General features: G+C 49.6%; 7 protein-coding genes across 7 annotated transcripts; 6 read left to right on the top strand and 1 right to left on the bottom strand.

Moving 5' to 3' along the window:
- The first annotated feature begins 42 nt into the window (after window positions 1–42).
- BJX67DRAFT_98290 (TRAPP trafficking subunit Trs65 domain-containing protein) lies at window positions 43–2278 on the top strand. Its single transcript, XM_071035695.1, has 4 exons — window positions 43–303; window positions 365–637; window positions 690–1794; window positions 1852–2278. Exons 1-4 carry the CDS (start codon window positions 129–131, stop codon window positions 2018–2020), a joined length of 1722 nt encoding a protein of 573 aa, XP_070891053.1. The 5' UTR covers window positions 43–128; the 3' UTR covers window positions 2021–2278.
- A 183-nt stretch (window positions 2279–2461) lies between these two features.
- BJX67DRAFT_341426 (Mpv17/PMP22 family protein) lies at window positions 2462–4876 on the top strand. The gene is made up of 5 exons (XM_071027892.1): window positions 2462–3002; window positions 3129–3245; window positions 3574–3913; window positions 3969–4135; window positions 4189–4876. The coding sequence occupies exons 1-5, from the start codon at window positions 2937–2939 to the stop codon at window positions 4258–4260; spliced, it is 762 nt and encodes a 253-aa protein (XP_070891052.1). The 5' UTR covers window positions 2462–2936; the 3' UTR covers window positions 4261–4876.
- A 231-nt stretch (window positions 4877–5107) lies between these two features.
- pgkA (phosphoglycerate kinase pgkA) lies at window positions 5108–6482 on the top strand (the record flags this gene model as incomplete). The annotated part of the gene is made up of 3 exons (XM_071030768.1): window positions 5108–5173; window positions 5227–5653; window positions 5710–6482. 3 exons carry the CDS (start codon window positions 5108–5110, stop codon window positions 6480–6482), a joined length of 1266 nt encoding a protein of 421 aa, XP_070891051.1.
- Window positions 6483–8702: 2220 nt separating this feature from the next.
- On the bottom strand, window positions 8703–9249 carry BJX67DRAFT_376915 (proteasome regulatory particle lid subunit SEM1; the record flags this gene model as incomplete). Its single annotated transcript, XM_071031981.1, has 3 exons — window positions 8703–8736; window positions 8873–8993; window positions 9138–9249. 3 exons carry the CDS (start codon window positions 9247–9249, stop codon window positions 8703–8705), a joined length of 267 nt encoding a protein of 88 aa, XP_070891050.1.
- A 1505-nt stretch (window positions 9250–10754) lies between these two features.
- Window positions 10755–13169, top strand: BJX67DRAFT_376914 (TTC39/IML2 family protein; the record flags this gene model as incomplete). Its single annotated transcript, XM_071031980.1, has 6 exons — window positions 10755–10839; window positions 10907–10924; window positions 11020–11096; window positions 11176–11242; window positions 11304–12292; window positions 12342–13169. The coding sequence occupies 6 exons, from the start codon at window positions 10755–10757 to the stop codon at window positions 13167–13169; spliced, it is 2064 nt and encodes a 687-aa protein (XP_070891049.1).
- Window positions 13170–13989: 820 nt separating this feature from the next.
- On the top strand, window positions 13990–15881 carry BJX67DRAFT_376913 (MFS transporter; the record flags this gene model as incomplete). The annotated part of the gene is made up of 5 exons (XM_071031979.1): window positions 13990–14329; window positions 14392–14413; window positions 14479–14570; window positions 14624–14955; window positions 15027–15881. 5 exons carry the CDS (start codon window positions 13990–13992, stop codon window positions 15879–15881), a joined length of 1641 nt encoding a protein of 546 aa, XP_070891048.1.
- Window positions 15882–18482: 2601 nt separating this feature from the next.
- Window positions 18483–23639, top strand: abcB (putative ABC multidrug transporter; the record flags this gene model as incomplete). Its single annotated transcript, XM_071030767.1, has 16 exons — window positions 18483–18707; window positions 18774–19311; window positions 19361–19587; window positions 19644–19923; window positions 20000–20164; window positions 20358–21067; window positions 21128–21290; window positions 21362–21667; window positions 21745–21868; window positions 21935–22006; window positions 22053–22168; window positions 22236–22647; window positions 22682–22840; window positions 22898–22978; window positions 23036–23416; window positions 23480–23639. The coding sequence occupies 16 exons, from the start codon at window positions 18483–18485 to the stop codon at window positions 23637–23639; spliced, it is 4119 nt and encodes a 1372-aa protein (XP_070891047.1).
- Window positions 23640–23910: the final 271 nt, after the last annotated feature.

Raw genomic sequence — 23910 nt, 5'->3', positions numbered from 1 at the left:
CGACCCTCGTTGCAACCCAGCTTTCGAAATACTCCTATGTGCCCGGTGTGTACAGCTCCTGTGTTCTAGGTGTGTCGTGTGTATTCCGAGTGCTGGCACTAGGTGAGCATGCCAATGCTGTACTCGCTATGTCGAACCTCGATATCCCTGGGGAGTTCCTGAGGCACGCTGTTCTAGATACAGTGGTCCAGCATGCTTCAGATATCGATCTGGAAGCGGCGCTGACATCGGCACTCGAAGAAGGTGCAGACGACCTGCCCTCTGTCCTTTCCTATATACCCCAGCGGACTCTTCTATTTTTCGGTAAGTTACAACAAACTGGTCTCGTCGACCTCGTCTCTTACTCATCGACAGTGTGATACAGATGAGTTCTGCACAGTCCGCATTGTGCTGAGGCTCGCCAATTGTTCTCAGAACAGTTTAAAGTCCCATCTTCAGAACCTTGAAATACGACTCGATGCCTTCGCTATCGATCCCGCCGAAGCTGTTGCAGAAAACCCGACTCCGACGCGGGACCTCATCTTTTCAGGGGTTGTGGAGGCAACCGCAGACCCGTTAGTGGTCGTGAATGAGTTTGAGGGAGAAACGGGGGATGGCAATCATGTTTATGTTATCTGGAGTATTGAAACTTTTCTCAGTAAGGGCCCCCCGGCAGCGTTGCGTAATACCCAGGCTAACCATGATCCGAGAGCGTCCCCGCATCCGCATTCAACACCCTTCTGTGATCTTTATTGCCTCTGCTAGCCTTAACCTAGCCGAAACTCGACAGCACAGCTCTCATGAGGATGTATACCTCCCATCCCTTATTCCTGCTTCTACCAACATCCTGCAACCTCTTTCAACAGACCCAGCGCTTAATCAAAAGGACCCATTCCTTCCGGCCTCCAGGCTTTTACGAGTCGTGCCTGCGAAATATAGCGAAGACCCTATATACAATGTCCACCAAGAATCAGGTCATCCTATACGCATAGTGCCCGCTGCCAGTGCACGAATCAGGTATTCCCGTTTGAATTCGTTTTGCAGCCGACCAACGACGATCGCAAATCTTGATTTCGAAGTCCCGCCTTTCTTAAACTCTGAGGTGGTGTTTGATAAGGCGGATCTCCGGTTATCGGATGGATCAATCGAACTATTAACAGACGGGCCCGGACTTGTTCCGCCCGTGAAATGTTCCCCACGGGATGATATCACCCTGATATACAAGTTAACCCCAGAATACGGGCCAGACTCAAGCCCTTCAACTACAGTGATGGTGAGCACGTTGGAGATCTCTCTGGAGGCAGTGATTAAAGTATCAGACAATTGCACACCACGAATCCTGATGCAATGGACCACGAATATTGATTTCTCAATGGCCCTTAATCCAAGCTTTGGTGGCCCAAGCCAGGCCATGCAGAGAGTCAACCGCCCTACAAGCCTTTCTACTCTATCCGGCCAGGCTGGTACCGACAGAACCTCCTTACGGGAGCGTGCGAATTCCGTTACGGACTTGGGTGTTACAATGTCCTTCTCCGGTCCCTCGAGCGTGGAGGTTGGGAAGCCATTCGCCTGGAGTGTCTTCATTGTTAATCGCTCCACAACGCCTCGCAAGTTCGCTATGATCGCAATTCCCCGACGGAAAGTCTCGACTGCAAAGGGACACGTAGTCCGTCCGTCCTCTTCATCAATATCGAATCGCCGGAGTGATCAGGTCGCGGAGGCAGTGACAGATGACAATATCATTCATGCCATGCAAAAAAGCGTGGCCGGCCAAGAAGCCGATCTCGTCTGTCTGAGCACAGACGTCCGTGTTGGGTAAGTGTTTTCTCCCAGCTATCAGGCTTTGAAGGAGATCTAACTCTTGTTTCCTAGTCCCCTGGCACCTGGCACTTGTTTTGCGACCGAGTTGAAGTTCCTCCCTCTCGCTGTGGGATCTTTGCGGCTTGAATCCGTGCGCCTAATAGATGCAACCACTGGTGAAACGACCGATATCAGAGACTTGCCGGATATCTTGTCGTTGGGGCTGTATAGTTCGACGTAGCATTCTCGAGACTAATATAATATGCACTTCGCAAAGCGTTAGAATGGCTGATAACACATTATATCCAAATAAATGAATTGGCATAATCTTCATGTTGGCCTCGGAAGTTACTTATGCTAGAGAAATATGTAAACCTCACGGCACGCAACTTTTCGCGCAACTACATATATGCATTAACTACTAAGAGCATACTTATAATGTGGCAGCACCTTTATGTATATGCGCATTATGATGGGGTTTGATAATTATGGTGATGAGAGCATCTTGAAACCCCTCTTGTTTTTGAGACAGCGACTCAAGGCGTGATTGGTATGAAGGATACCACGGAAGTGGAGATCTGAGCATTGGTCTTAATCATGAGATAATTGAGCTGCCTGCTCTTCAGTTCCTTCAGATCTTGAAACATGATTGCCATGACTTGAATGAGTGAGAAAATAGTGAAAACAACTGGGGTAAATCCTCCAGACGATCATTCATAATCTTGCGAGTCCACTAGCGTGGGAATGGTGGCAGGGCATGCAAGCGCCAGGCGTTGGAGCGGCAGATCTTACTTTGAGTCGGGGCGGCTGCGGGAGGGGTTGCACTGGCGGTCATGCACTCAAAAAGGACCAAACTCCTTCTCTAGCGCATCATCTGGATTTTCAGAATTCCTCCTCAGAAGCTCAGGATATAGAAGCTTCTTTCTGTCGACCCTATTCTTTATATAATTCGCTGAATCTCATCCAAAGTCACCCCAGGCCACAGCAGCGCTGGGTCGCTCACTTTCAGGCATCCACTTGTCGCTCCGCATTTTCTTGTCCCGAACTTGAATTTGCGTCATACCGTCGCCGACCGGTTCTTCGACCTCGCCTTCGTTCATCTCCTCCACCTTTATTATTAGCTTCTTTTCTGGTATTCGTCTCCAGCCGTCTTCACAATGCTTTCCGGGTCCCCTCGCAGAGTTTTAGATGGGTTGAATAGGAGATATATCTACGGTCGTTTGGTAGGTCGTGTGCTTCAATGCTCCTTTTCATTCGCTGCTTTCGCCCTCTCTCGCCGCTTGCAGCATCACTTCTCCGGTGCATATCACCGAACGAACATACGAAGCTGATTATTGTTTTCCCAATAGCCTCTACTTCACACTATCATTTTCTTGATCGAGATGGCGGCAGCTACGCGGTTAGCGGCGAAATTCAACTCCTACTATGCGGAGAAGCCGGTTCTCACGACGATGGTCACGAACGCGGTAAGAATCTCCTGCGCTGATGAAATTTGTTTGGGAGGCGTGATTTTTCGTTTCATGCACACTACTCTTCGACTTATTATGGTTGCTTTGATAAAATGGGGGAGAGGGAAACCTTGGTCTCATCAAAGGTTCTGGGAGGGAGTAGAGTCCAGTTTTGGCGCATTTACCGAGCCTACTAGTGGTACGGCCTGGAATCCGCTGGAACTTGTTCTCTGAAAATTAGAAGCACAAGCGCGGGTAGTGTGTCCGAAGCGACAATCGCGCAAACATCAACTCTCAGATATACGCTCTTTCTATCACGAACCAGATTGACTAATTACTGCTACAGATCCTTGGCGGAGTTGCAGACACCGTTGCGCAGCTAATAACCGCTTTTAGAGCACGAGCAGAGTCTAGGACATCAAGTGATGATTTGTTGTCCATTGAAATACGGGAACTGGACAAGGAGAAGCCGCCAGCGTTGGGAGAGTTGGGCCATGCGAAGCACTTGCCTCCACCTTTTGACTTTGAGCGACTCACGCGGTTCATGTCCTACGGCTTTTTCATGGCTCCAATCCAGTTCAAATGGTTCGGCTTCCTTTCGAGGGTCTTCCCCCTCACCAAGAAAAACCCGACCATGTCTGCTCTGAAACGTGTTGCTTGCGACCAGCTTATGTTCGCTCCCTTCGGTAAGCACATCGACCTAACCTCTCCATCACGTATGGCTGCTCATACGCTCTATAGGATTGGTGTGCTTCTTCACATTCATGACGGTTGCTGAGGGCGGTGGAAGACGGGCTTTGAGCCGCAAGTTCCAGGACGTCTACTTGCCAACTCTTAAGGCCAATTTTGTCCTTTGGCCCGCGGTCCAGATTCTCAATTTCAGGGTGGTTCCCATCCAATTCCAGATTGTATGTCGATATCTCTGAAGGTTTCCGTATCTGTGGACTAATCCTTGGCCTAGCCGTTTGTCTCTTCGGTCGGTATTGCTTGGACTGCGTACCTCTCTCTCACGAACTCCGCCGAGGAGGAATAAATCAGTTTGACACAGGCTCATTGAGCATCATTGTCACGTTACATGATTTAACAGAACCTCAGCTTTCCTTTGACCAAAGACCCGTGGCTGTATCTCGTAGTCGACTTTCGTCTGGACCCGGAACCACCACTGGCTGGCGCTATTCGGTCCTTAAATTCTGATTTTACTTTCGTTCCTTTATACTTGCATCGTTGGATCCTCGCGAGGCGTTGTGCTCTGGACGGAACTTTGCCGTTCCGGGGTGGTATTAGGCGTTTTGGTTCAGTTCAGCAGTATTACTATGCGTGGTTCAAACACGATCGAGAAGGCTTACAGGTAAAATTCGATACTCTTGCGCAGAAGAACAGCAGCGAATACACATTATTTGTGATCTAAGACGTAAGCGCAGGTCAAATTCCTGTAGGAAGGGCACCAGCCTGTATGGCCCAAGTGACAGGCCCCTAGGGTCTTGAGGACGAAAACCTTCGGGACGGCTGTTTATAAGTCCATTGAGAGAGAGAGCGTGATTGCCCGTTGGCACCACGCGATCCGAGGCTATTGAGAATCCGCAGGTTCAATATTCTGCCCTGAGGCCCGAAGCATTCCGTCATCGATCGCGGGCGTTGACATCAGTCCCGCAACAGCCCGACTTGTCTCCTTCACCGGGCAGCCCCACCACGCCGCCAAAACAAATGGCAGCAGCTTTCACATTTCGACCCCGCCACTCCTGGGAGCATTCACCGTGATACGGTTTCAGCATTTTCTTTCCCTCCTGAAGGTACTTGGGACGTGCTTTTTATCTCTTCCTCCTCCTCTACGTGCTATTTCTAATTGTCCATCTCTCGCGCAGTCCCAAGCTCCAGCAACAATGTCTCTCACTAGCAAGCTTTCTATCACGGATGTGGATCTGAAGGACAAGCGTGTCCTGATCCGAGTACGTTGAGCTTGATTAGAGGCTGATTGATTTTCTAACATCAGAGGCTCTAGGTTGATTTCAACGTTCCCCTCGATAAGAAGGACAACACCACGATTACCAACCCCCAGCGTATCGTTGGTGCTCTGCCCACCATTAAGTATGCTATCGAGCAAGGCGCGAAGACGGTCGTCCTCATGTCTCACCTCGGCCGTCCGGATGGAAAGGCGAACCCGAAATACAGTTTGAAGCCCGTCGTGCCGAAGCTGAAGGAGCTGCTTGGCAGGGATGTCATATTCACCAACGATTGCGTCGGCAAGGAGGTCGAGGAGACCGTCAACAAGGCCTCCGGCGGCCAGGTCATCCTTCTTGAGAACCTGCGTTTCCACGCTGAGGAGGAAGGAAGCTCCAAGGATGCGGAAGGCAACAAGGTCAAGGCCGATAAGGCCAAGGTTGAGGAGTTCCGCAAGGGACTGACTGCTCTGGGTGATGTGTACATTAGTGAGTACCCTCCTAAATCAATCTCAACTGTATACAACATGCTGATTGCTATACAGACGACGCCTTCGGGACCGCTCACCGTGCCCACAGCTCCATGGTTGGTGTCGATCTCCCGGAGAAAGCCTCCGGTTTCCTTGTGAAGAAGGAACTCGAGTACTTCGCTAAGGCCCTCGAAAGCCCTCAGCGCCCCTTCCTCGCCATTCTCGGAGGCTCCAAGGTCTCCGACAAGATTCAGCTGATTGACAATCTCCTCCCCAAGATCAACAGCCTGATCATCACTGGTGGCATGGCCTTCACCTTCAAGAAGACTCTCGAGAACGTCAACATTGGAGGCAGTCTCTTCGACAAGGATGGTAGCCAGATCGTCGGCGACATCATCGAGAAGGCCAAGAAGAATAACGTCAAGGTCATCCTTCCCGTCGACTACGTCACTGGGAGCAAATTTGGAGACGACGCAGAGGTTGGCTATGCCACCGACGAACAGGGCATCCCCGACGGATGGTTGGGTCTGGATGTCGGCGAAAAGACGGTCAATTCCTACAAGGAGGTCATTGCTGAGTCCAAGACCATCCTCTGGAACGGCCCCGCCGGTGTCTTCGAAATTGAGAAGTTCGCTTCTGGCACAAAGGCCACCTTGGACGCCACTGTCGCCGCTGCCCAGAGTGGAGCTATTGTGATTATCGGCGGTGGTGACACTGCGACCGTTGCTGCTAAGTACGGAGCCGAAGACAAGCTCAGCCACGTTTCCACTGGCGGTGGTGCATCGCTGGAGTTGTTGGAGGGTAAGACCTTGCCCGGTGTTGCTGCCCTGTCAGAAAAAAGTAAGTAGATCGATATACAGGCGGGAAGATTTTCACCTTAATTCGATTGGGTGATATATAAAAGCACTGTCTGCCTACCCCCCTACTGGCTATCTACCTTTGTGATGAATGTAATGTACCATGATATCAGATAATAAATTCAAGATCGAAGTTATTCTTCTACGCGGGATTCTAATTTGCGTCATAACTCCAGCTACAGTCCCGAGATTGTGACGGCGAAACACTTACGTTTAGATTGTGAACCCCCGATGTCACACAATCTCGTACTTTTCTGATAGGGTGGTCTTAAAAATAAAGACAGTGCTATGGTAGAGAAGAAGTCGTAAATAACGTTTAGATTCTTGCTTGTTGGATTTTCTACCGTGAGTTGGACTTTTTATTTACTTTATCGGACGAGCATTATGAGTTTCATTGATCCAATCTTGGTGACAGATTAATTCATCATCTGGCTTTTATATGAAGGTCGGCCAGCATCATTGCTCCGCCACCCGCCAAATATTACTTCAATCATTTCTTCATTTCACTTCACTCATTCAATCACTCTTTCCTAATATGGCTATCGTGAAAGTCTATCAGAGGCTTTCTTGCAGGTATAAATATCACTAGATCGACCTTAGTTAGCAACTCAGATTCTTCTTCTGCCTTTATTCCTATGATTGCTTACCTTAGCGTGCTTCTGAATCTCCCCGTAGCTCGCACCTCCGTGGCTCATACTGTCATTGCAACACCCACCACTTATTCTATTGGAAAGGGCATTGCCTGACCCTGGGTTTTGATACTGGGTACACTGACTAGTCGGGCTAGGAAAGCCAGTAACTCATGCATATAGCAAATATGGGCCTCAAAAGCACTACGTGTTAGTATCCTTCTTCCCGGTATCTCTATAAGGAAGGCGCGCAACGGCTATGGGGTTCCTGTTCAAGCACCTGCCCCCAATTCCCGGCCCTCCCCTTCTCGCTCAACCCATCACCCTCAGCGTTGTCGCAAAATTTTGAAACGAAGCATGGAACAGAGTCCCAATGGAAGTCACAAGAAGGCGAAATCACAGGTATATTAGCAGTTCCGGAAATTTGGTATACAGAATTTCTGACTTTAGGCCATAGAAATCCACCCTGACCTCGTCAGCAGTGGTGATTCTGACTCACTTCACCATGACCTCATTCGACTCGAGTCCAACTACACGACACGGGAATCCTGACCAACAATATGGGTGAACAACTCCTCAAGGACATGGAGAGGATCAAGGAGACATTAGCAACACTTGAGACAAGAGTTGGTAAACTTGAAGATGATAACTACGAACTTGAAACCCTCATGTTATCAACCTTCTCGGTACGACAAACAGTCCTGGAAGAGCAAGCTCTCGGACCCACCTGCAGTCAGAGACGAAGACTTGCGCGAAATGCCAAGGTACATGGAGGAACACATTAGGTCAGATTGCTTCATGCTCCAGTACACGATCTATTGGAATTTGCCGCTCCTAAAAAATGTCAACCCTTCCTCGTGAACGGCTATTTTGGTTGACACGATCAGAGCCGCTTCCAATGAGGGGATGACAGAAGACAAGCAGAGTGGGATGACGGTTTGGAAAATCGAATTCAAAAGATGTTATAATGTTGAACCTTGGTCCGGCCTATACACCCATGCTTCTGATAATAGCGTTGTTCACCGAATCTGCAATGCACCAGAGGCTATTATCAAAGCCTTCAACATGCACGCAGATTGCGTCACCTTGAAAGCCTTCCAGAACATTCCAACTGAAGACCAGTCAGAGTTCAAGAAAGATTGCCGTGCTGGTCGAGCAAAGAAAGATGGATACGGATAGTCTTGCCATGGAGTTGGAGAAGATCATCGAGGAGTATAACAAAATCTGGTTCATGTGGCCTAGGTGCTCGCCGACCTTGCTTGTCTAGCATTCTTACCCACATCAACCTCCAACATGTCTCTTAACGGTTATGCTTCGAAATTTGTCCTTTTGTCTTCCTTCTTCATGTGCAAGTCTGCTCTTTATTGATCAAGGTCCAGGAAACTGCTTGCGCTTCTGAGTTTATTGCATTGTCCAACTTTACTATGTCCATAGCAGACAATACTGCTGTTTTTTCCCTGCTTTTGAAGTTGTCGTGCCCAGATCTTCGTTTGATATAGATCTCCGAAGGGAAATCGTCCAGCAAACAGGAAACGTTATGATGTATCATTGATTTATTATTGTAATTTAGTACGATTGAATATCAGTGAGAGGCCTCGACTTTCTTGAGTTCTTCCCTACAATTCGGACACACACAATTAGCGGTGCATCACACATAAATATAACGATTCACGATAGAAAAGAGTGAAAGGAGGAGGAAATCCAGAGGAAAAGAAATCCATGACGCTAAGGGGTAGGGTAACGAAAACGCACTTCAACTGCTTCGAAAAGTCCTCAGCGGCATCATCATCATCCCAGCTCTCCTCCCACAAGTGGACATTATTCCCGTTCGCGGCTGAGCCGGCCGCCTGCTCGGTTTCGTTCTCGGACCAGTCTGGAGAATATCAAGACGGGATTATTAGCTACTCTTCTCTCTCTCTCTCTCTCTCTCTCTCTCTCTATTTGAGTGTATTCGCAATTCTCGTGGTGTTCGTTGTCCCTCATAGTTAGGGAAAGGATGCGGTTAGAAGCTCCTTACCGTCAACAGGGAAGTCCTCGAATTCATCGTCTTCCTCTAACACGGTGGCCTTTTGTTGTTGCGGCTGTTGCGAAGCTTCGGCCTGCTTCTCTTGGGATTGGGTGTTTGACATTATGGCGGTGGCGCGTGGATGAGGACGGGGTTTGGTGTGGGTTGAAATGCTTCAGCAGGGACGGAGGATGAGGAGGGAGGCTTATAGAAAAGTTGGTGAGAGAATGGCGAAAGATGAAGCTGGAGTGAGGGAGGCTTTGCGGAGAACAAGGTGAAGAAGTGCTTGGGTTCGGTCGATCTGAGCGTCCAGGTCCGGGCCCGCTCCCGGATTGCCTTGATTGGGCCGGCTGTGTCAATATGTCTTGGCACTGGCATTTCTGTGGTTATCGTTCAACCTTGGAAGCCTCAACTTTCTTCCCTTTTCAACATATCCATCCGGCTGCCGCTCATTGATACCCTGTGGTGGAATATCATGTTACATTATTGCTGGCCTTCGCTTAGCCGACCGAAGACACACTATTCTGCTAACCTGCAGTAAATCAGAGTCCTTTCCTCGGTTCCCCCAATCCCCAGGCGGGAGTGTGCGACAAAAGTATGCCTGGAGCCGGTTTGTTCTCTCCCAACACCAATCCAACTACTATGGGCGCTCTGGCTGTTATCAATCAACCACTCCTACGCCCAAATTCCAATATGCTTGGCGTATGACCCAATCTGTTTCCTCGGAAATCTGCCTGGCTTCGCCTCTGTTATTGCCCATTCGACTTCTTCCCTTCCATGCCGCAAACTACTGCTGCTGCTCAGCCTGGAAGGTCTTCTCGGTCTGTTATATTCGACAAGAATACTATCATTTGACTTGATTTGTCACGGAACGGAGCCCTTCAGGGGTTGTGAGACGAGAGCCGTGACATGGTACGTTGTAGGATAGGCCATGAGAGGGTTCCTGTCTCTGCAGACAAGGACCTCTCCTAGTCTGCAGACCGAAGAATCACAAGAAAGCTTGTATCTGTCTATGTAGAGGTATAGTGTCACTTTCTTCCTGCCGGAACGAAGATGGCAACGGCGGTCAGCAGCGGCAAAATACTCCATCTAACAAGCCACGAAGACGCCTCGTGCGACCTTGTGTGGCTTCAGAGCTGGCTCAACCTCAGGGAAATCCGTTGAGCTCGGAACTATTCGTAATACGTCATCAATATTGACCGTGACGCCGGAAACCCCTTGTCTTGTTCAGTTTGCAATCAGAAGCGGACCGATGATGCGCCGCTTCTTCGGTGGACCACCGCTAGCCTTGTCTTATTTTGTTGCTTCGCCTTCTGCTGAATGCGCCTCGCGCTCGGATGAGCAGACCCTCATATAAGTTTATCAAACCCTGTTCAACCCTCCGTTTGATTTCTGTTTCTTTCCTCTGCTTTGAATCGCTGTGAGCTAGGGGTTATGCTCCCAAGTTCCCTCAATCTTCTTGGCCGCTCTCTGATGTGAATTCAACCACTGGCCTCTTCACCCTGCGGGTTCTGCTTTCGGACCGTTCGGACTGGCCCCTGATCCCACTGACCGTTCGAGCTTCATTGCTTTTGAGCTCTCCATCTCTTTATTTTCTGCGCCGTCACCAGTGGTCTAACGTCCTCCAAGATGTTTGGTGGATGGTTTGGAGGTAAAAAGTCCAGCCCAAATAGCTCAGTGCAATCAATCGATCCTCAGTCAGAGTTAGAAGATCGTAAGTTTTATTTTCCACCGTATATTTATCGGCATATCAATGCTAAGGCACACCGTTTGGATCGTAGTGCTGCATGCAATTGAAGGTAAGCTGAATCTTATCTGCGCTCTCAGCTGCCGGATCGTCCTCTAAGTGTGACGTGCGCTAATCTTGACCCTTTTCGGTGACTTTATTCAACAGGTGCTGAGCTGATCCTCAATGATGATGTTGATGGTGCTGAAGAAGGCCTTTCTGGCCGAAATTCGGCCTTCCATATGGTGGGTTGCGCCTATTTCATTCGCCTCCCCAAATTTGCGGTGATCCCGTCCGGGTGGCTGACGAGGCTTTCTCCCATAGCTTGGAAAAGCGGTGGTGATGTTCATCAGAGCAACTCTGGGGTTCGAGCAAGATATTATGCGTCAAGGTTCGGAACCTTTCGCCCTGTCTCGTTTCATATTGCTGTCGCAGCAACTCATACTTCACAGCGGCGGACCGGCTCAATGATGCAGAGAACAAAGCATACAGCGATCAACAGCGGGCCAAAAGTAATCTCCAGTCGTCAGACATCTATCGTTCCGAAATATATGCACCGGGAACTGAGTTTGTCTTGTGTCAGGCAATGGCACAGCTCATGTGTGCTGTTGTTGGAGTACTCAACGAGAGTCTTACAGAAAGTATTAAAGGATTCTATAAGCTAAGAAAGGCTTACTTTGCGCTGGACGCAGTCTTGAAGATGGAGGAAAAATTCATGCAATCGAGGCAAGCTGGGGCCAAAAACACCCCTTCCCCAACTCCTTCTTTGAAAGAACCAGCCGAGGTAGACGCTGTGGACGCCCCTGAAGATCTTTCTAAGTTGCATCTCGCCGACCCTGGGCATGGCGCCGTATCGAGCAGGACGAGCACATCGGAAATGATCAACCACGACCCAGACTCCGACATCTTCAAGAATCCGATTGATGTTTTCGTGCATTCGGGGGCAAGTTTTTGCTTCGGGGTCCTACTCTTACTGATTTCAATGGTGCCGCCTGCTTTTGCGAGGCTACTTAGCATCGTCGGATTTCACGGGAATAAGGATCGGGCGTTGAAGCTGCTCTGGCAATCTAGTAAATTTGAGAATTTGCCGGGAGCAATCGCAGCGTTAACGCTGCTTGGATACTATAATGCCTTTGTCCGCTACTGTGATATCATGCCTGACAGCGTTCCAGGAAAGGATGGGGACATCCAGGGCTATCCGCGAGGGAGGCTAGAGGCTCTCCTCACTCGGATGAGAGAACGGTTCCCAAAAAGTCAGCTTTGGCTTCTTGAGGAATCCCGGATGAATGGCGCCAATAAGAGACTCGATGTCGCTCTAGACCTTTTGTGCACCAAAGAACATAGCCCGCTGAAGCAGGTCGAGGCGCTGAAGGTTTTCGAAAAGAGCTTGAATGCAATGTATCTCCACAAGTATGAACAGTGCGCTGATGCATTCATAGAGGTTTGCCCTACCCGTTCCTAAGCTATGGAAATTAGCTAACACTTTAAAGTGTGCCGATCTCAACTCATGGTCTCGTTCCCTATACTATTATATTGCAGCAACCTGCCATATCAGTTTGTATAGGGAGTTTGCTGGTACGGATCCTGAGAAAGCGACTGCTCATGCCGAGAGGGCCGTGAAGTTGTTGCACAAAGCACCTCGGTTTGCAGGGACGAAGAAGTTCATGGCCCGGCAGCTGCCATTCGACATATTCGTTGTCCGTAAGATTGCCAAGTGGGAAGCGCGAGCCAAAGAATGGAATGTGCCCCTGGTAGATGCTGTGGGTGTCGATCCGATTGAGGAGATGATTTTCTTTTGGAACGGTCATAGCCGGATGACGCACGAGCAACTTGAGGACTCTTTGACTCGGCTTTCATGGTCCGAAAGTGATGCGAACAAGACTTGGTCTCGCGAGGGGCCGGAGGAGAAAGGCATATACCAGGTTCTACGTGCGGCCGTCTTACGCTCGATGCGGCGACATGAAGAAGCCAAGGACATCATCCGGGCTTCAATCTTTACCCTCGATCGCTCGGTGTTTAAGGGACGCCACAAAGACGACTGGGTTTACCCAGTTGCCCACTTCGAAATGGCGGCCAACTTGTGGATGGGACGTCCTACCTACGTTGCACAACATGGCGGGCCGGTACCGAAAGCCTCGGACTCAGAGAACTCAGGCACGCCGGAGAAGGAGTTGGTCCGGGAATGTAAGGAGAACCTACAGAAGGCCGCTCGCTGGGAGAGTTACGAACAGGAGGCTCGCTTCGGGCTGAAGGTGACTGCTGCACTGGAGGCTGTCGCGAAGTGGGAGGATCAGAACTCGACCAAGATAGAGGGATGAAGTGGTATATATGCTCAAGGCTCATGATGTACATGGTTTAGATGCAATTGATAGAGCACATCAACCAATGTGATTTCATTTCTCTGAAGGCGGTTCCCAGGCTTCTTGATTACCCGTGCCTTCACCTTTGAACGCTAAGACTTTTAGCCCGTCGGCAGTTCCACCGTCAAAACGCCTTCGGAAAAGATTCCGTTGCCATGTTTCTCGATCTTTGCCTCTTGACTAAAAATGGACCCGCTCTCATTCCCTTTGTTCTTGTCCTCACTGAACGACAGGCCTTCCATCGTGATGAGAATCCCGTGGCCCCAGGGAGCAGTGGCTGACAGCTCAATCACAAACGCAAAGCAAACCCAACACCATAACTTCCAAATGCCCTCGTCCGGGGACTGCTTTCGAATCCTCGACGATGATCTCCAGACTCCACCATCTCCTCCAGCGAATCGAATCCCCAGCGCTATCGGAGCCCCGACGGAGGTGCGCCTCGCAACTCCCTGTTCGATCGGTTAACACGGCTTCTCCCAGTCGTTCGAGGTCTGGAGGCGTCCGTCAATCCTGCCTGGAATCCGACGCTGCGATGCATCTCGATATGGCTAAAAATGGGCCTAGCCAAAGCCCATGGTTCCTCCATGCGAAGGGTTTATTAACGGTTGGTTCGCCCAGAGGTCGGGGCTGGTGAAATGACGTCTGAACCAAATTTTGGCTCGAGAATTTCGTTTGAGCTGGAGGGATTTCTTTTCCTCTAAGTCGAGATTTCTGTCTTTTTTTCTTCTTGTTCTCCTTCTAAGTTCTCTGAATTTGAGGAATTTCTCCTCTGACAAGAATGACGAGAGACGATGACCTCACGTCTCGTGCATCCACCGACGATATCGACGATGCCGATTCACTCGAAGACCACCCCCGGAGCCTCAGCGCTCTGGAGAAACAGACCACCGCGGCTTCGGGTCTGTCCGTCATAGAACAGCGCGCGTACTCCATTGTCTCTCGAATCCGAAGTCGAGAGCCTGGACAGACGGCCCGCTTTACACACCCCTTGTCACATACCAAAACGACCGATGACGTGATTGTCGACTTCGATGGACCGGAGGATCCTTATCGGCCGTTGAACTGGGGATTTCGGAAGAAGGCGATCACAACGGTGTTGTATGGGCTGACGACAATGGGTAGGTTTACTTCGATCGATACATACAGCGGACGGTTGATGCTGACCTGGGTTATACGCTAGGCGCAACTTGGGCGAGCGCCATGTAAGTCTATCAACTCGAATCATCTAGTACGGGGTTGCAATGGTCAGAGACTAACACGAAGATAGCTACTCAACCGGTACTGAGGAGGTCAGTTTACAATTCGGAATTGGTGAAGAAGCGAGTACACTCGGGACCTCATTGCTCCTTTTCGGATTTGGTACGTTCGTAGCAATATCCGGTTTTAATACCTCGTTAACGCGACATACGCAGGGCTCGGCCCGCTCGTCTGGGCTCCCCTTTCAGAGGTCTATGGCCGCAAGCCAGCCGTCCTCGCGCCATACTTCATAGCAGCGTGCTTCTCCTTCGGCAGCGCAACGGCGAAAGATGTGCAAACCCTCATGCTAACCCGCTTCTTTACGGGCTTCTTCGGCTCCGCCCCCGTCACAAACACCGGCGGCGTCCTGAGCGACATCTGGACTCCCGAAGAACGAGGTGCCGCAATAGTCGGGTACGCAATGGCCGTCGTCGGCGGACCAGTATTAGGCCCTATCGTCGGTGGCGCAATTACCCAGAGTTATCTCGGTTGGCGGTGGACTCAATACGTTCGTACCCATCCTCTCTGGATCTACCTTATCTAACCTTGATAACTAACCTAACCTGAAAACGAACACAGATAACCGGCATAATGATGATGTTCTTCCTAACCTTAGACATCCTCTTCCTCGATGAATCCTACCCGCCCAGACTCCTAGTCTACAAAGCACGCCGCCTGCGCTTCCAAACGGGAAACTGGGCCCTGCACGCCCGCCACGAAGAATGGGATGTCACCCTCAAGGAACTCGGCAACAAATACCTCATCCGCCCCTTCGCCCTCCTCACCACCCCAATCTGCTTCCTCGTCGCCCTCTACGCATCCTTTGTCTACGGAATCCTCTATCTAAGTCTGGCCTCCTTCCCCGTCGTCTTCCAGGAAGTCCGCGGGTGGAACCAGGTCGTCGGCGCGCTGCCGTTCCTCGCATACCTAGTGGGCATCATACTCGGCGGGGCCGTCAACCTCGCGAACCAGAAATTCTACATCGCACGGTTCAAAGCGAATAATAATCGACCCGTCCCCGAGGCCCGGCTCCCGCCTATGATGCTGGGATCCGTCGTCTTCGCCGCGGGGCTGTTTATATTCGGGTGGACGTCCCAGGCGTCCATCCACTGGTTCCCGTCGATGGTGGGAGGCGCATGCATGGGGCTGGGGTTCTTCACGATCTTCCAGGCAGCGCTGAATTACCTGATCGATACGTTCCAGTCTGTCTCGGCGAGTGCGATTGCTGCGAATACTTTTTTGCGGAGTGTCTTTGCCGGGTGTTTCCCGTTGTTTGCGACGAGAATGTTTCGGAATATGGGGGTGCCTTGGGCGTCGAGTGTGCTTGGGTTTGTGGCGATTGCGCTGATTCCGATTCCGTACTTGTTTTATGTGTTTGGCTTGAGGATTAGGGCTAGGGGGAAGTGGTCGAAGGAGTCTGTTTATCCGGCTTAGATTTGGCTTCGAGATGTTCGGTTTTGTCTTGTTTTGCTTGGGATATACTCATGAAGAGCAGGAGACAAAGGTGTTGACCAGCATTTTCTCGATACCGCCATTCATGATTGCACGAAGCACGATCTCAGTTCTGCATGATACCCAAAGCTTAGATATATCACTCACATGTACATTGTGAAGAGAATTGAAGATAACTACATTGGTTCAATGCGAAAATATTCATAAAGGGCATGGGCCATGGCTAATAATGTGCAGGGAAAAAAATGCTCATCACACTCGTGTAGATAAGCCCCCGAACCTGGAAAGCTTCTTCGCCAGCACCCTAGCCCTATTCAGGGCGCTCCAGCTCTCTGATTTTACGGGCACGGGTGGCGCTGCATTCTGCCCCGTAACGGATAGAGTGCTTGGCTCAGCATCAGAGGCATAGGCTGGAGCAGCTTCTGAAGAATCCTCAGCTGCGGTTTCCCGCCTCGTTGTATACAGAGCCCAGGCAGCCATCTGACTGAGGAACGTAGGGTGTGAAAGAAGATCTTCTAGACGGACATGTAGGCCGGGGTTCGTATTTGCTTGTAAGGTATGATGCATTCAAGCCACCCGACTCAAAATCACTTTCCCAGGGGGATAAAGGGGGGATGGAGGAGTAACTCAGTTTCAGGGGAAATGGAGACCTTTTGAAGCTACCTGATCTCTTATCCATCCCATCTATAGACGTGGTGCATCCTAAAATCACTAGGGTTGTAAGGGAGTGAGGCTGGAGTCTCAGAAATAGTATCTAACTAGATGACAATCTGTTAGTTATGTATTCCTGTTATGCCATTCTCGATGCTATCAATGAACTACAACACTGCAGTTGACAAAAGAGAGTGGGGAGGCAATTTAACCCAGGGCCTGAAGTTTTCCCACTTTGCTTTTACCATCTTCCCACAAACTTTGTCAATGTTTGATGGAACGATGGACATCGTGGATCCATGGATATTGCGTATCATTCCTATTTTGGTAAGATTAGCGAACCGCCCGGGCGGGCGCGCGGGCCCAGGCGGGGCTGAAGGGAACTAAATTAACTCAATCTTCAGGAATGGAAAAAAAAATAGTCAAGTTGAACGTCTACCAAAGTCAAATGGCCTTGACAACCGCAGAAAGCATTCGCAGGATAGAATTCAACCAACTATATCAAAATCCCTCACGCGCGAGCCCTCCACGGCAAGCAGAGATGGGGTACCTGCGGAAGAGTGGGATAAATCACGGATGCGATATCCATTCCGCCGCCACGAAAGGCTATTAATACATTTTGTGACAAGATAGTTATTATTATCGAGAGAAGCAAGGAATGAGTCGCTCCAGGCTTCCGGTTCGGCGGCGCCTCATCACGCTCGGCACAGAATTCCCGCCTCACATGGATCTTGGGTCGATTTTAGTCTGCTTTGGAAGCAAACACGACGCTCAACTCCATCGCCAATCTCAGCCCATCTACAGTAGCAAACATGGGGGCTTCTAAAATTCTCGACCACTCATATTACTCGGTCGAACAATATGCCTTAAGTGCTAGAGAACTGCAAGCAAGGCACAGCGAATGATGGTGGCGTGAAGAAATAATGGGACGAAGCAGATGACTCCGGACTCCACCCCAATCGAATTCCCAACATCCACAAGTTCAGAGGTAGTGACAATGATCCCGGCCCCCTCGCGTCTTGCGTGTGACGCTTGAGCTCCTCGAGTAAATCTCAGACTAACACGAGGAGATATGTTGTGTAACACCGGGACCGGGCTGTCCCCGAGTTGATCGAATTGGGGTTTATCTCTTTGTTCACTTGAAATTTCCGATCCATGCTGACCGGTCCTAGGTACTTTGACTGCATGACAAGCGCAGGCAGAAAGCTGGAAGAGCCCTTCCGCCTCCTCTGTGAAGCGCCGACACTAGAAACATGCTTGACAGAAAGGCTGAGAAGAAGGGGGTGTTTGGTCTGTAATTTCCCCAAGGCAATAGACGACCAATGCCTGACTATGAATTTCTGGGTGGTACACGCCATTGCCCGATTGCAACCCTGACGAGCACAACCTTGCTTGCTCTTAATGACCGCTTCTGCAGTCTCTGGTTACATACCGGCGCGGATGTCTTATGCCTCGCGTAGGGCCGGAATACTCACCAGCAGGAAGGCTTTGGAACAGAACGAATCAGACCCTGCTTGTCAAGGCGAGATGATGCCAACACTATCCACCAATGTACATTATGCTCCAGTTATTGGGTCAATGTAGCATTCAGGGGTCAGCTACAACGAAATGTGGTGGCTAGAATTGGAGTGCGAGGACCACGCTTTGGGTTCTCAGTACCCCCTGTAGCTGAGCAGCAAAATGGGCCTCTCTTGTCCACTACATTCAGGAAAGGGGTCTGTGTACTCACTAAAACCGCAAGTACCTTCGCAGAACATCCCCTATTGATCAGATACCCACCCCTTTAGAAGTCAGAGAAACAAATCATGTAACAGATACAAGCAGGGAAATCTGACCGAAAGCTTCAAAATATTTGAGAACGTTCTTCCGCTATAAGGTGCCATTATATACGGGTATTCCTCGCTAGGAATGTCGTAGAAGGCAGTTGTGATAATGGCGCTTCAATCGTGTCTTTCCTTCTGTCAGCTGGCGGACAACTCCCTCCACCCGGTCCCTTCATCATGTCGACGAGGGTTTGATTTTTCGCTTCTTTTTGAAGAAGTGATTTTAGGTGCTTTGCCCCTGGCCATAATCCTACCGTTTCGACCGTGGCGTATATGGCATCTTTTTCACAAGCCTCGCAAGGTGGTGCCGTCGCCTTTTGAGTACGCAAAAATTGTGAGTTATACGTCGATCGTTCTTCCGGTTCCTTTTGATTGCTCACTGTTTGCTCAACTTTGATAGTCTCTATGGGTTTGCCTGGGAAGCTTGCAGTTGACCTTGACGACTCAGTGGGCTCGCCCATGCACCTCCCGGACAGACGCTTCAATCGCACTCAATGCACTCTTAACCTCCGCATACTTCCTCCTCTGCCTTCTCTCCTACATAGAACACAACTTTTCCGTCACTCCGTCCTTTCTTCTCAACATATACCTTTTCGCCACTTTTCTCTTTGATATTGCTAAAACGAGAACGCTCTGGCTCCGACAGATTGGAGGGTCCAGCCAAACAATCGCCATTCTCACTTCAACTATTGTTGCCCTCAAGCTTCTTCTACTTCTTCTCAAAGTTGCGGAAAAGCGGTCTATCCTTCGCGATGAATACAAAGCGTACCCACCGGAGGCTACAGGGGGTATATTCAATAAGGCTTTTTTCTGGTGGCTAAATCCTTTGTTTCGGCAAGGATACTCCAAATCTCTTGTTGTCGGCGACCTCTACAACCTTGACATGCAGTTATCCTCAAAACGCCTCCACTCGACTCTAGATGCTTCTTGGAGTAAAGGTATTACTCAACACTTGACTGTACTGCACCTCTTACTAACGAGCCCTAGTAGCTCACAGAGGCCCAAATGCCTTTCTCTTCGTCACGCTCACAACCTTCAAATGGCATATTTGTGCAGTCATTCCCCCACGAGCTCTTCTTGCGGCATTGAATCTCTGCCAGCCGTTACTGCTGCATAGGTCATTATCCTTCTCAATGGGGCCAGTGAGCAGTGGAACAAATGATACCAGATACGGATTAATTGGAGCGTATATTCTCGTATATACAGGAATGGGAGTGAGTGTAGGTGCTCAAAATTTGTCTGTCAGTCACACTGACATTGGAGCTTCTAGGTGACAATGGGCCAGCAGCAGCATTTGACATACCGCGCGATAATAATGATTAGGGGAGCTATAGTCTCGTTGGTATACAAGAAGGCATGCACCCTGAATGCCAAAGATGCCGACCCGGCCGAGTCAGTCACTGTCATGAGGGCAGACATCGAGCGTATGGTGCAAGGATGGCAAACTATGCATGAGATATGGGCCAACATTGCGGAAATTGCGTTGGCAGTATTCCTACTCCAAAGGGAGCTGGGTATGGCGTGTGCTGTTCCCGTGGGCGTATCTATCGGTAAGTTCCGGTTCTCTCATTTCGAGTCTCCGCGTACGTCTCGAGAACCTGCTAAGGGCAATCATCATGCAATCAGTTGCTCTGGTCGGATGCTTAATCGGAATGGCTTTGGTGGTAGCAAGGCAAGCAATGTGGCTTGAAGCTATTGAGAGGCGTCTATCCGCAACTTCCTCGATGCTAGGTTCCATGAAGGGAATCAAGATGCTCGGCCTCCAATCTTCTCTTATGAGACTCGTTCAAGGTCTGCGCATAGAAGAATTAGGAATCTCACGAAACTTTCGAAAGCTCCTAGTTTGGAAATATGGCGTTTGGTAAGTCGTTGTGTGTCATTACCAAGATGCCATATTAATAGTTACTCAACACAGCCTGACTAACTCGCATATTTGCTCCCATATTTGCGTTCGGCGCTTTCGTCGGCCTTCAACATAATAGAGGTCAAGATTCTGCCCTAGACACACCCACAGTTTACACAGCATTATCACTTTTCGCGCTCCTAGCTGATCCACTTTTATCACTTGTTATGGCTCTAGCTGCATTCGCAGGGTCCGTTGGCTCATTTAGAAGGATACAGGTATTCTTGGAGAAAGAAAGCCACGCCGACCCAAGGAATCAAGTTTCATCACACTCTTACACACTGAAAGCTCAACGGCTTGCTACGGCCGGACAGTCGGAGGTCGCTCTCAGCGAATCAAGCTGCTCCGAATCCTCCAAAGGCTCATCATCGTCACTGGCTCACCATATGGTTATGGTTCAAAATGGGTCATTCGGATGGGACCTGGAGAAACAGGCAGTTCTAAAAAACGTGACTACTACTATTCCGATTGGAACCTTCACAATAGTGATTGGGCCATCCGGCTGTGGAAAGTCAACGCTACTCAAAGCCATTCTGGGCGAAATTCCCTGTCAAAAAGGAAATATCCAGCTATCAACTGGGAATGTGGCCTTCTGTGACCAGTCACCTTGGCACATGAACGGGTCAATCCGGGAATGTATCACGGCTATGTCCGGCTTTGACGAATCCTTGTACACATCTGTGATCAATGCTTGCGCCCTAGCCAAGGACTTTGAACAGTTACCTCACGGGGATGAGACGATTATTGGGAGCAGGGGGATCTCCCTCAGTGGAGGCCAAAGTCAACGGATTGTAAGTCACAGGCGTCCGTCTATTTGGAGTTGTAAACTAGCTCATTACTAACGTCCGCAGGCGATCGCGAGAGCAATATATGCCAGGAGGGAGCTCGTCATCGAAGATGACGTCTTCAGCAGTCTTGATACAGAAACCGAGAACCACATATTTCAACATTTGTTTGGAGATCATGGCCTTCTACGCTCCTTGAACTCGACCGCGTTACTCGCCTCTTCTTCAAGTACGTTGCCTATTTTTTCACAAATTGGAAGGTCTACTACTTACGGAGATACTCGTAGTCAAACGAGCGAGTTCCTTTTGCCGATCACGTTATTGTCCTCGACAAAGATGGGTACATCATTGAGCAAGGCAGCTTCGCCGCTCTCGACTCAGCTGGAGGCTATATCTCTGGTTTCGCATTAAACCGCCCCGATACAGAGACTAAGGCTGACAAGAAACATAAGTCAGATCTACGTAATGTACAGCTCTATCCCCTGGAGAAAAACTTGGGAACAGAAGCAGGAAACTACAGGGGCGAGGGAGACACATCCGTCTACTTGTATTATATTTGTGCCATCGGGTGGCTGCCAAGAATATTTTTCGCCGTCGCAATCTCAGGTTTCATATTTTTAATATCTTTCCAAGTAAGCTGATCCGTGATCCCAAGTGTCACTATACTGATTTCTCTCGACTAGGCATTTGGGTGAAATGGTGGGCCAGCTCCAACGAAATCAATCCTGGTAGGGATACGGGATACTATTTAGGGATATACGCAATGCTTGGTGTAATCGGTATGTTTTGTCTAGTTGCAGGTGCATGGTGCGTAACCCTAAACCCTCCCTCCTTTTTGACGGGGCATTGGGCTGACATTACTTGAACCTCCAGGCGAATGATTATCAGGATGGTACCAAAATCCGGTGAAATCTTCCACAGACAACTACTTCAGACGGTTCTAAGGTAACTAACCCTCACATATCAATGAAGCTGGACTAAGCAAATTCAGCGCACCTATGCTATTTTTCTCCACGACAGACAGTGGCTCCATCCTCAACAGGTTCAGCCAGGATTTGCAACTCGTCGACATGGAACTTCCAATTGCAGCAATAAATACGTTTGCCAGTATGTTCTCGCTATGGAAATCACCCCTATAACCCCCTCCGCGCCACATGTGCTCATGTCTATATAGCCTTCGTTCTTTGTTTGTGTCAGATGGTTTTCATGGGCATTGCCTCGAAGTACGCCGCCATTTCCTTCCCTTTCGTCCTTATCATCGTGTACGCAATCCAGAAAGTATACCTTCGGACCTCGAGACAACTACGATTCTTAGATCTTGAAGCAAAAGCCCCGCTATACTCTCACTTCACAGATTCGCTGAGCGGATTAATCACCCTGCGAGCTTTTGGGTGGCAGCACTCACTGCAGGAGAAACACTATCAGCTCCTTGATCACTCTCAAAGACCGTTTTATCTTCTCTACGCCGTTCAGCGATGGCTTACACTCACCTTAGACTTGGTGGTTGCAGGCATCGCTGTATTGCTTATTACCCTTGTGGTCACACTACGGGGAGAGATCAGTGCAGGCTATGTTGGAGTGGCACTGTTGAATATCATTATGTTCAGCCAGAGCATCAAGCTGGACGAATCTCGAAACTCACATTGGGTCAATTCAGCGAGTCAAATCATTTACTGAGACTGTTGGATCAGAAGACCTACCCACAGAGTGTGATCAAGTTCCGCCAAATTGGCCGGCAGAAGGGAATATCGAGTTCAAGTGTTTGTCCGCTGGATATAGGTAGGGCTTCAAACAATGTGTAACCCTCTGGCGACGGTTTGGTGCTAACAATTGTAGGGCTTCTGAGCCCGTTCTAAGCGATATAACCTTATCAATAAACGCAGGTGAAAAGGTCGGCATATGCGGGAGAACAAGAAGGTGTCTCACACGTATACCAACTTCTGAAGAGATAATCCACTAATGCCGCTCGACCAGCGGCAAAACATCCCTCATAATGAGCCTATTCCGAATGACGGAGCTCCAAGCTGGGAGCATAACCATCGACGGCATCGATATCACCAGGCTCCAACGTCAAGAAATCCGCACACGCCTCAACGGTGTCCCTCAAACCTCACTATTGATGAAGGGAAGCGTACGACTAAACGCCAACCCAACAAGCACAGGCGCAATCTCAGATCAGGCCATCCTCAATGTATTGAAAACCGTCCACCTCCACGGCAAAGTCATGGAGAACGGCGGTCTAGATGCTGATATTGATGATCTCCACCTCTCCCATGGTCAGAAGCAGCTCTTCTGCCTAGCTCGAGCGATCCTCCGTCCCGGCAATATTCTAGTACTTGACGAAGCTACAAGCAAGTAGGTCCCTTCAAAACCCTAAAAGCCCGCCTGTTCTTATATGTATACTAACAGTTACAACAGCGTCGACACAAAAACAGACGAACTAATGCAGCGCGTCATCCGCGAGAAGTTCAGCTCGCATACCATCCTAACCGTGGCGCATAACCTTGACTCTATCCTCGATTACGATAAGGTCGTTGTCCTCGACGATGGTCGGATCATCGAGACTGGGGCTCCATAGGACCTTTTGTCTGACGAATGTTCCCAGATTAGGAAATTGTACTACACTGGTCCGAGTTCCGGATCTGGATCTGAATCTGGATCTGGACCTAGGGACGAACCGGACGAAGACAGGATTGAGGAGATAGAGTAGGTAGGAGGCGGCGGACTTAAAATGATCGGAAATTTCCCCTTTCTCTTCTGTTGTATCCGGTTTTCTTCCTTTCTTCTCGATCATCTTGTCCTTTCTTGACGGGACTTATCAAGTTTTTCCCTTTCTGGCGACCATTCTT

Source organism: Aspergillus lucknowensis (assembly GCF_044049455.1).
Source record: "Aspergillus lucknowensis strain CBS 449.75 chromosome Unknown BJX67scaffold_2, whole genome shotgun sequence".
In the NCBI taxonomy this organism is placed as follows: domain Eukaryota; kingdom Fungi; phylum Ascomycota; class Eurotiomycetes; order Eurotiales; family Aspergillaceae; genus Aspergillus; species Aspergillus lucknowensis.
This window is presented reverse-complemented; position numbering and strand designations above follow the sequence as displayed.